At 35.5% G+C, this 11,879-nt stretch overlaps 1 protein-coding gene across 3 annotated transcripts in view; it reads left to right on the top strand.

Annotated features, from left to right (window-relative positions):
• The window catches only part of LOC113505541 (phenoloxidase-activating factor 2), a 31,123-nt gene extending 21,281 nt beyond the window's left edge, over positions 1-9,842 (top strand). For all 3 annotated transcript variants that reach the window (XM_026888308.1, XM_026888309.1, XM_026888310.1), the window contains 5 exons: positions 2,692-2,801; positions 5,465-5,694; positions 6,148-6,332; positions 7,848-8,012; positions 8,830-9,842. In XM_026888308.1, coding sequence (XP_026744109.1) covers positions 2,692-2,801; positions 5,465-5,694; positions 6,148-6,332; positions 7,848-8,012; positions 8,830-8,991 — 852 coding nt within the window. In that variant the 3' untranslated portion in view covers positions 8,992-9,842. The remainder of the gene's footprint in view (positions 1-2,691; positions 2,802-5,464; positions 5,695-6,147; positions 6,333-7,847; positions 8,013-8,829) is intronic.
• The last annotated feature ends 2,037 nt before the right edge of the window (positions 9,843-11,879 follow it).

Below are 11,879 nucleotides of genomic sequence, written 5' to 3'. Positions count from 1 at the left end.
AATATTCAACAATTGTAAAACAACGCCATCTTGTCTAAAACTAAGCAAAGCTTATAATGTATTATGAGTACTAGACAACTGATAAAAGTGATAAACATACTTATATATTTCTAAATACACACATATTATACATAATCATCACAAAAAACAAAAAAATAACATTATTTATCTTTTTTGTTCACATATTTACACTACTTTTAACTATTGTGTCGACTTGACCTTCTTAATAAATTCTTGACTTCTGTTTCGCAATAACCAGTTTTAAATTTCGAATAAAAAAGGAAGATAAATTATGTTTTCAACCTCTTTGCTTTTGAGATTATGCCAAGCTTAGATGCTGTTTTTATTTTTATGCACAAAAAGGGGTTTTTAATAAAACACTCTTAAATTTAAATCTTTAGATTAGCTAAAAACTAAATCTCTTTTTATAGGCGTCACAAAAATTTTAATTTTGTTTTTGATGTCAAACATTATGTAGGGGTCACAACTATAGCACCTAATTTTGAAACGATGTACAATTTTGTAACTTCAGGTAGACCAATAGCAAAGTCCCGAAGGACGAAACAAATAAATGATGTCGGCAGTGGACTTTTCATTCCTTTTTCAATATTTTCTGTAATTTAGAATGAAATATGAAGTTTTTAAAACTAGCCATCTCTATTGACAGGTCAACTGCCGTACCGAAGCATGTAAAAAGGTCTTATCACACGTTTTATTCTTTCTATCTATCTTTATTTGCAAAGTCTATACCAAGAGTCCTCTTTGCCTGAAATAACTTTCCCCTTCCACTGTTTCTAATAATTTTGTGCAGAAGTGTGTGATGTTGACAGCGATAATCTCTGGATCTGCTGAACTGATTTCGATAATTCCTTTACCAATCGAAAGCTACGGTGTTTTCTGATTTTGAGAGGCTATAATTTCTTCCCGGCTCGGCTACGGCCCGGCTAGTATTGCAAAACTCCAAACTGGACGGGACATATCATAGTGAAAGCGTGCGCAAACGCAGGTGATATCCCGATTCCCGTACTCTCTTAACTCAATGAGAGGTAAGCTGAGACAGTCGGAGAGTCACATTTTTGCGTGGCTTCAGACACTACTGTCACAAGATACCGGTTTATGTAGAATTTCGCTCCTCACTCTTACAGCCCGACGGACATGATCTTCCGTGGCATTGTCGTCCAGTTACCTCCTAGTCGCGCCTAAAGAAGTTTTACTTCAAAAACCCGAAAAGAAATACTCTGGCTAAAGCAGTAGAAGGGGCCCGGGGTGTTTTTAGTCGGTGGAAGTCCGACATATCCCCACGCCGTGCCCTCGCTCGACGTGGGTTGAAGACATTAGCGTTTCACCCCGCAAAAAAAGGGACCTACATTTTTACGTGCCTTCCGAAACACAGAAGCTGTGATATTTATTTCTGAAACGCACACATTTGAAGTGTCAAACTTCTTTGACTTACCAACTCTTTTGTGATACCTCTTTGCTGTCAGTTTTGTAAACTTGTCTTTAGTCTATGGCATGGGTTTTCTACCTTTTCCCGGCTAAATGTTTTATTGATTGGAAAGATCTTTTAATGATAAGAACTATTTTCTTTTTTGGGGTTGTTCTATTTTTTTTTGTGTCTTGTTGAAAAATGGTCGTTTGTACTTCTATACTAATATTATAAAGAGGTGAATTCTGTGAGTTTGTTTTGTTTTGTGGATAACACATGAATAGTTATAGTAAATATTCTTTATCCTGATTTTATGTTCCCGTGGGATAATTTTCGATTGGTAAGCGGACTCGCGTGGAATAGCTAGTTTAAGTATTTTCAAAAGAATTAATACTGTCCCAGCTAGATCATCTCAAACAACATTTATTTAATCTTTTATTTAATAACCTTGGCATACCGGTTGTTGCAAGACAAGCTGTGTGACCGGTCGATAGCTTGGTAAACAATAAAACTACGACTTTTAATAAGATTTTAATAGATTTTTTGTTGCTATCTCAAACCAGACTGCACGGATAGCCGAGTGGTTGAGGACACCACGCCAAACGAGCGCGACGTATCGCGGTTTCGATCCTCGCGTAGGACAAGCGTTTGTGTGATCCACGAATGCTTGTTCTGCGTCTTGGTGTCTTTGTGCATGTGAATTGTATGTTTGCAAACCTCCCGCGACACGAGGATTAAATATACTCGAAGCTAAGCTAAGTTATAACTGCACAAGTTGATTGACATGATCGATCTGTGGATGGGTGACCATCTTAGTCAAGACGAGTCCGGTAAGGCACGTTAATTATGAATCTCGACTGTTATTTATACATCTTTGATTTTACCGGTATTTGGAGGCTAGAGAGTTTGATAAATTAAGGGGTATCGTATTGCCCAGGTGACTGGGTATAGGAGGTCAGTTAAAAAATCCCCGACACTAAAGCTTTTAAATGACTCGACCGATTGTTATCAAACATGTCTAAGAATTCACGCACATAATTGCCGTTTAATATAAAGAAACTAAATTGAAATCTTTCACCCCGTTCGGGAGCTATACCTAATGTCTTAATCAGACAGGCAGAAACATCAAACTATCCTTCTACTCTTTTTGCGTCTCGGGTTGAAAAAGTTTTGCAATAAAATGTATTGTCAAATTACGTTGCCAAAATGGCGGCCAGATTGACATTCAGTTCTTTTTTAATCTAATTTGAGGTTATATTTTTTAGCGCGAAGGTTGCGGCTGGGCAAACCCAGATGGCGCTGATCTAAGGACAACTGGAGAAGTTAACGGCGAAACGAAATTCGGTGAATTCCCCTGGATGGTCGCCATTCTAAAGTAAGTTATGATTTTAAAACTAATTCAAAATCAAAAGTTTTTGATTTTAAAACTAATTTAAAATCAAAATCAAAAGTTTTTATTTCAAATAGGCCGTTTCTCAATCACTTTTAAAACGTTACATTACTGACTCTAGTTGCACGGTTCCAAAGTGTCATTCTTATGGAGAAGAACCGGCAAGAAACTCCATAAGTTACTCTTTTCAAAATAAAATACTATAGTAACATTTTACATTATAATTTATGTCTGCAAAAACATCGTAAATTTAATAACTAACAGCCGTATCCAACTGCCAACTGAACTATGTATCAAAATTAGAATGAAATAGTTACTATTTAAATAAGGCCGTTTTCCAGGCACTTTAATAAAAACTGTTCTTCTTGTAACGTTTCTTGGTAAAAACGTTGAAGGACGATATAAGAAGGAAACCATCTTAAGAGGTTTTTAGACTTTGTTAAGTCACGTCTGAGGACTACGAGGGTTTTAAACTCTGACACTAGGGCCCCAATTCTGCTATTTACAATGGCCGATTTAATGAATGAAAATTGTCTCACTTTTCGTATCCTCTGAAGCATTTCTCATACAAAATACTTAGAAACTCAGTATGGGATGGAACACTCAAGATCTATAAAATGAATTTTCAATATTGTGTTGGCGAAATGCTTAAGAGTATAGGAATAAATTTAAAGTTTAATCCAATTGCCATTAATTAATTGACGGTTGTTAATAGCAGTATCGGGGCCCTGGTGGTACAACAACCATTTATGATAAGAAAATACATTATTTGAGATATTTTTCTAAATGGTTCTTAAAACGGATGAAATTTACTTATTTAAATACAAATAAATAAATAAAATAATAGCATTTTGTAAAACGTATACTAAAATGATCATAAAAATTGCAGTATAGACGCCGAAAATGAGGAGTGAGTATAGACAACAAAATAAACTTTTTTAATCTTTTGTCTATGGTATCTACGTGTGTTTCAGTTTCATTAAACTTTTTTTGTAGATTATGGAAATCGACAGGAAAGGCTTTAATTAAATATATCTATTGTACACACTGTCTATGAAACTATTCTGTTTGATGAGTGTGTATCACATCTTATTACAAAAAAATAAGTATTTTGTCCGTTATATCAAGACCTTTTTGACAGATCGTAAAATCGTGACATTACAAAACATTTATGATTCGATTTAAATGAGGTTAAAATAAAAATTTCAATTTTACTTTTTTTGACATCATTACGACCTGTTAAAAAGTTCCTTTTAGTACGCATAGAGTATAAGGGCCCATTTAGACGATGCGAGAAATATCGTGCAAGTTGTAATACATTGCTGGCGATCATATATCACGTTAGATACCCGAGCTGCGCGGCTGCACAATGTATTGAAACTTGCATGCTATTTTTTGCATCGTCTAAATGGGCCTTAAATCATACGTGTGTGCATAAACAACGCAATTGAACAGACGTTGGTCATTTCTTTTTAAGTTAAAAAATGGCGGAACTCAATTGATTCGAATGTATGAAGATGACAGATCAAGGTCACTTGACTTATCGCAACGAAATGTCATTTCCATACATTCGAGCGTATTTACGTTAAAGATTGTAGAAATGTTACTTCGCGAGAGGCCTGAGCCCCGACTCCACTATTTACAATGGCCGATGAATGTATGGCAATTTGATTAAGTTTGAAACTAATTGGTAATTCTTTGTATTGGCCGTGAATTTTCCGCCCCGTTCCGAATTACCAATTATTGTGTTGAAAAATGCTTAGAATAATCCGAATAGTGCCAATTTAATCCAATATCCATTTATTCATCGTCGATTGTAAATAGCAGAGTAAGGGCACAAGCCTTGCTGAAATATATTACATTATTCATATTTTTTCTGACGTTTACTGTTTTGTTTTTAATTTGATTTTGTTTTGAGTGGGTTTTTTCAACAACATACAAGAAATACGGGTACTTGTTAAAGCGTGACAGAACACTACAGCATCGAGTTTCATCTCTCTTGCAAAAAACTTTTTTAAACTTCTCCCGCACTGTTTAATTCAATCCTTGTATCACGGGGGGTTTCAAAAACATTGAAGTCATAAGCACAAGACACCCAGATTCAGGACAAGCATTCGTGGATCACACAAATGCTTGTGCTACGCGGGGATTCATTCCGCGACACGTCGTGCACAATGGGTTTTGGTGTGGTGACGTCAAATGGATTTTACTCACCTATCCGTGTGGTCTAAGAGTTTGTAGGCCCAAAGGAATCCAATCGCCATTTCTCATATAATATGGAATCCAATCGCATTAGTCTTACTTTGAATCTGAATCCAATATGCCGCCTTTAAGAAACTATATCAGACCCCTTAATCCCCCTGGAATCATTGTTACGAAAACACTCGAATGCTTGGACATGTCAAAGTCACATGACTTGTCAAAATTAAATGTCATTTTCATACCTGTCATTTGAGTGTTATATATTGACGTAAACAATTATAGAAATATCACAATATCACTCAAACAATTATTCAAATATTATAATTATGATAATCAGTTGTCTAGTACTCATATTACAAGCTTTGCTTAGTTCGTCACTTGATGGCGTTGCGTGCAAAATGCTGCAATATTACAAAATCTTTCTTTACCAACAAACACCTTTGCAGGATCGAACCTGTTAATGAAAATGAGCCTGACGGTCAGAAATTGAATGTGTACGTCGGCGGAGGGTCCCTCATACATCCAAGCATTGTGCTAACCGCTGCCCATTACGTAGCACCGTCTAAGGCTCTCCGAGTGAGGGCTGGGGAATGGGACACACAAAGCACTAAAGAGATATATCCCTTCCAAGATAGAGATGTGGCCAGCGTTGAGATGCACGAAGATTTTAACAAAGGTTTGTATTATGTTTATATTTTTAATTGATCATAGCCTGAGGCGGTCAGTTTGTGTGACCATTGATCATAACTTGTTCCTCCGTGTTTCGGGAGGCACGTAAAATTTTGCGTCCCTGTTGTAAAGCTCTTGAAGTTAGTGGCTGTCTGCTGTAAGAGGTCGTGGATTCGATTCCCACCCAGAAAAATGTTTGTGTTGTGAGCACGAAAAATGATAGAAAGCACTTTGTTTTTTCCATAAATCGATCGTGATACCGATTCGGAATTACCTGAAAACAAAAATGTCTACTCGTTCAAATTTCGTATTTTTTTATGTTTTATGTATAAATAAATTACTCTCCATTTCTTTTAGCTATCTTTTATGTCTAACTAACTAATAATCTACCATACACATACACTATGCTCAAACGTACAAAAAACCTCTAAACATCTCTTCAAAAACCCCTACTTTCCAGGTAACCTGTTCTATGACATCGCGATACTCTTCCTCGCTAAACCCATGGACCTGGCTCCCAACGTGAGGGTCGCGTGTCTCCCGCCACCACGCCAGCGCCAGGACGACGGCAAGCGGTGCTTCGCCACCGGCTGGGGTAAAGACCGCTTCGGCAAGGAGGGAAGATACCAAGTCATATTGAAGAAGGTTCGTATAGGACTTGAATTTTTGTTTATTTCATACATTTATAAGTTGCTGAAGACCAAAGATGGCTGGCAGAAGCTCGATGCAAGAAGCCGAAGTTAGATTTCTGTGGCGTGCTATTGGAGAGGCCTGTGTCTAGCGGTGGACGGATATGGGCGTGATGATGATGATGAAGAAGACCAAGACTTTATACGCAATTGGGTAACTGACTAAAGAATCTAATTAGGTATCAGGTAGATTTCCAAAGCGTTTTCAATAAGGTATTTAGATAAAAACGACTACATCGACAGATTATTTTTACAAAACTATCGGATGTGTATTATTTCTGGGCTAATTAATGGGCTACCTAACAATGAAAGAATTCTTTATTTTCCCAGCGAACAGGTAGTTCCTGAGATTATCGCGTGCAAAAGAACAAATAAACTCTTTAACTTCATATTATTATGAATATAATACTTTAACTTCAAATTATCATATTAGATTGCTTTTTATTAGCTAGAAAACCTGAAAATTATATCTGCATTAGACCATCACAAAAATTAGCTAAGCCTCCGTTTTATGATTTTTTATAAAATAATAATAAAAATATATTTTTTCCTTACCTATATAATTTATAACAAGCCCCGTTTATATTATAAATCTGCAACTAATATCTCAAATTGAAGCAGAACTAAAAGAGAATGGATACTATTTTGTTACACTGCAACACTGGAATAATGATATGTTTTCTAATTGGTCACACTTTATCGATCTCAATAAATTGCTGTTGCTTCAGATATTATAAGACGGTTGACTGATCATTGTTTCAGCTTCTCGCTGAAGATAATAGTTAAGATTAGGTAAAAATTCTTAATGTGTATTGAAATGTCATATATTTATTTAATAACGGATAATTTATTGATTGTTTCGGTGTTGTACTGTTCCAGTTGCTTCTCCATTTGATCCATAGGTTGACTGGTAGATAATGCCTTGCGGCATTAAGCCCGCCTTATGTACCACAATTGTACATGAATATTTAAGTAAATAAATAACTACGCAGGGACCTTTTAAAAAAAAAATACACACTGAAGAACTCAATCCTTGCGACGTGGAGGTTTCACATAAATTTAAGTCACATGCAAAAAGACTTTGGACAAGAATTTTATTTTGTTTATTCGGGAAAATAAACAGTTTTAAATTGAACGAAATTGAACTCCTCCGAAACGGCTCGACCGAATCTCATGAAATTTGTGTTCAAATTCGGTATGTCTGAGAATCGGACAACAGATGTTTTTAACACGCTTAACACCATTTTTATTTTGTTTTTTTTTTTTCTCACCTATGGCAAAAACAACGTTTGGGCTAGCTAGTTACAGCTAGTTTCATTATAATATTGTCCTTTAATCACTCTCCCTGATCATAGCCCATGAATAACTCCCCCCATTTCACCGCCGGGACAGCTAGTATAGTTATAATTATCCTTCATACCCTCGGCTATCCCTATAAAACCCATGATTAATTCTTCCCTCTCACCACCAGATCGAGCTACCAGTGGTACGACACGACACATGCCAGGCTGCGCTCCGTAAGACCCGTCTTGGGAGGTTCTTCCAACTCCACTCGTCCTTCATGTGCGCTGGTGGGGAACCAGGCAAGGATACCTGCAAGGGTGACGGAGGATCACCATTATCCTGTCCTATTGAAGTAAGTGTCAATTGTGGCCTGTCGGTCTAGTGGTTAGAAACCCTGACTGCTATAATGTAACATTTAAATAAAACTACTTTTACGGATTTTTTTTTCTTTACTATTTTATTTCAATACTAGCTTTTCGCCCGCGGCTTCGCCCGCGTCGAGGTCGGTTATATCGCGTTTCCAAGAGAAATCTTCAAAAGTCCGGGATAAAAACTATCCTATGTTCTTTCTAAAGGTCATCTCCATCTTTGTACCAAATACCCACGTTTTTAATAATGCAAATTTGTATGCAGTGACATACAAATTTTATCAAATCGGTCCAGCCGTTTTTATATTTGTAAATTGCATTGTCATCGGGTTTGAAGCTACCCTGAAAACTTCAGCCTGCTAGCTTATCGGAAAGTGCCTCAAAATTGAGTTGCAAAAATCCAACCAGAACGACAAACAAACAAGAAAGTGAGTGTATAAAAACGTGGGTATATTAATATAAAAACATCAAAATTCTTTTATTTTCAGCTCCACTGAGATCATTGATATATTAAAAAATATTAAATGATGTAACGGTTTACTCACGCGTATTTATCGGGGTAGCCAGTTCGACTCGCTCGCCCGCCGCGTCTGCTCAGGATTAAGGACTCCGGTTGGGTCCGAAACTAGTCGGGCTACCCCGATAAATACACGTGAGCAAACCGTTACATCATTTAATAATGAATCATTCTCACGACAGTTACTATCAAAATATTAAAAAATAGGTATTTTAATATATCAACGGCTTAGATGCATTTTTGACAGACGTCATTTCAATTTGTTTTTTTTTTCTGTTTTCTAGTTCGAGAAAGACAGATACGTCCAAAGCGGTATCGTAGCTTGGGGTATCGGCTGCGGAGAAGACGGTACCCCTGGGGTCTACGTAGATGTATCCAATTTGAGGAGTTGGATTGATGATAAGGTCGCCGGCAAGGGATACGACCCGGCCACTTACACTTATTAAATTGAAAACAGTGGTTGAGATAGGACTGAGCGATCTGTCTAGTTTGAACAAACGGTTTGAGTCAAACTTGTAGATTTTCGAGTGGGTGTCTTTTAAACAACTTTGAATTTGATTTAAATACAATTGGCTTGACTTACATAAAAAAACAGTTGTTCATTTGACTCGACTTTTTAAAGTAAGTTAAATAGAAAATAGTTTTAGTCAAATCAAGAACACTAGATATGGTTTGGCTCAAGCCATCGATGAATTTGAATGAAGCACTCACGATTCGGCCAAATTAAATTTAAAAGACGATAAATTTCGACAAAAAGTGCAATTTTAAATCAGAATGCTAAATTCAAAGTGTTTTAGTTTTAAATTTCACGTGGGAGTCGCTCAGTCCTAAAAGTCTAAGGATGATTATATCTGAAACTTCTTTATATGTCATAGTCGAATCAACTTAAAAATAAAAACATAACCTAAGACTTTCTCAAATTAATGTTAAAAATTAATAAAAAGCCACTGTCAAACATTTATAAACAAGACGACGTGCTCAAATACTTATATTTTATGATAATTCCCGTATATAATTTTGACTGTAACAATTGAAAATTTGTGCCAATATAAGAAATAGTTTTAAAAATATGACAAACACGTAACTTAGCTCAGATTATAAAAGTTCAAATATAAACGATCTTTATTAAATACTGTGTCATAACATAATACACCTTAAAGTAGCATCTGAAGTTGACAAGTAGCATCAAAGATTTTTTTATTATGAACCTTTGTCGTAATTTGTAAATTCAAATGATACCCACCATTTTAGTATCATCTGTCAAACAGCTGTCAAAATACAAGGCAAAGACAGCAAAGATAAGTCCTAAACTCCTAAGTTACGTTTTCAATTCTGTGAAATTAAAAAAGTACTCTCTATTATACCTGATGAGATTGTAACTGTATCAACAAAATGTTTTTTAGAAAAATATAATTTTAAGAAATTGTTTTTGTTTTTTTTTTATCCTACTTTATTTTTGTTTAATGTCTATTATTTATTCATTTGAAACCGCCATAACAACTTTTTGAACTTTGTTAAAACTGTTGCAAGTTGTAATAATTTCAAATTTAATCCAATTTCTATTCATTCATCTGCCATTGTAAATAGCAGAATTGTTGCCCTGATAAATTAACACAGAGCAGATAAGTATCGTTATTCCTAAAGATTGATACCATATTATACACAATTTTATTATTGCTTTTCTTGGCACCGACTTTAAAATTATCAATAAGTATTTCATGATTTATATTTAACTAAATGAAAATGAGTTTTTTTTATATTACTTGTCTAGTACTCGTAATACAAGCTTTGCTAAGTTCGAGACTAGACAGAATTGTGTGAAAGTTTTTGAATATCATTATACATTATATCAATTAAACTGCAGAGAGGAAGTTATAAAAGCGTTAAAAAAATCAAAGAAAAAATGTTACACTGTCATATCACCCCGATACGATAGACTCCAAGGAAAATACATTAAAGGTTACAGCTCTCAGCGGCCGGCGGATGACGTAACGCACAGAGCGTCATTTAGACTGAAGTCATGCGCGTATCACGTGACATTAATGTAACCTGAGACCTAGATCCGATTAAACCAACATTAATACCACTCTTTGTATTCTTCAACCATAAGGAGTAAATTGACAATAATACACGAACAATATTTTCTATTTTTTTTTATTCACAATAGGCTCAAATGTTAGCCGTCTAGCTAGTCCCGTATTTTTTTCTTATACATAAGGTACATAGTTCGCAACTTCAAATCATATGTATAACACTAGATTGGCCATTATTTACGACTAAAAACCTAATTTGTAGCTCTTATGGGTGCGGTGAACGAATACTTTTCCATACAAACGTAATACCAAAATCATTGTCGCTACGAACATATCACCGACTTAAAGTTATGTTATTCGGATACAGACGGTATTTATCTAGGTTCCTATTAAACTTTTAGTTTAAAACATTCACTATTTACGAAATGCGAGCGAATTGCATTTCGTATATTTTAACACCGCTAACAGCATGTTTTCAACTTAATATTTCTGTACTTAAAACATTAATATTCTTAATATCCTTTTAATAGGAACACAGATTATATAGTCTTGTTGCAATTTATCAAAAAAAAAGTGGACATATAATAAGTTTTCATTCATAATTTTTGGTATTACGGAACACAACCAAATTTATCACAAATCTGGAACCATATTATCGCTGTCGCATGTCTCACCAACGTCCAACACGCTATGTTTGTGTGCGTGTACGCACTGCTCGTGGCATGCGCTGGCGTTGGGTTCGACATTATAACTAAGTATTAGGTAGTTTACCGATGTAAAAGATTGTTTTGTTGTTTATAGTTAAATAAAGTATTCATTTTTGACGACGACGTAATAAGTGATTATTAAAATTAATAGTTAAATAAATTTAATAATTTGGATGGGGTAGAGCGAGGGCGAGCACATAGGTTTTGTTTACTTTTTGTCTGCTTTACTCTGGTATAGCGCGCCTAGATTAATACCTACTCTGTCAATGTTAATTGGATTTCTCCTTTACTTTAAATTTGAGTGTTATAATGTATTTGTTGTAGCATTTGAATTTGAAATTATGGTTTCAAGACTAAATAGCAAAAATATATATTTGTCAAGGTTTTTTGACACTTTCATTCAATTTGACTACACGGATAGCCGAGCGGTTGAGGTCATCCCGCCTAAACCACTGGGCGCGACGTGTCGCGGGTTTGATCCCCGTGTAGGACAAGCGTTTGTGTGATTCACGAATGCTTGTTCTGAGGCTAGGTGTCTTTGTGCATGTGAATTGTATGTTTGTGAAAGCCCCGCAACACATGGATTAAATTCCT

This window comes from Trichoplusia ni, chromosome 26, assembly GCF_003590095.1.
Source record: "Trichoplusia ni isolate ovarian cell line Hi5 chromosome 26, tn1, whole genome shotgun sequence".
Taxonomy (NCBI): domain Eukaryota; kingdom Metazoa; phylum Arthropoda; class Insecta; order Lepidoptera; family Noctuidae; genus Trichoplusia; species Trichoplusia ni.
The sequence above is the reverse complement of the archived record's forward strand: the minus strand, read 5'-3'. Positions and strand labels throughout refer to the sequence as shown.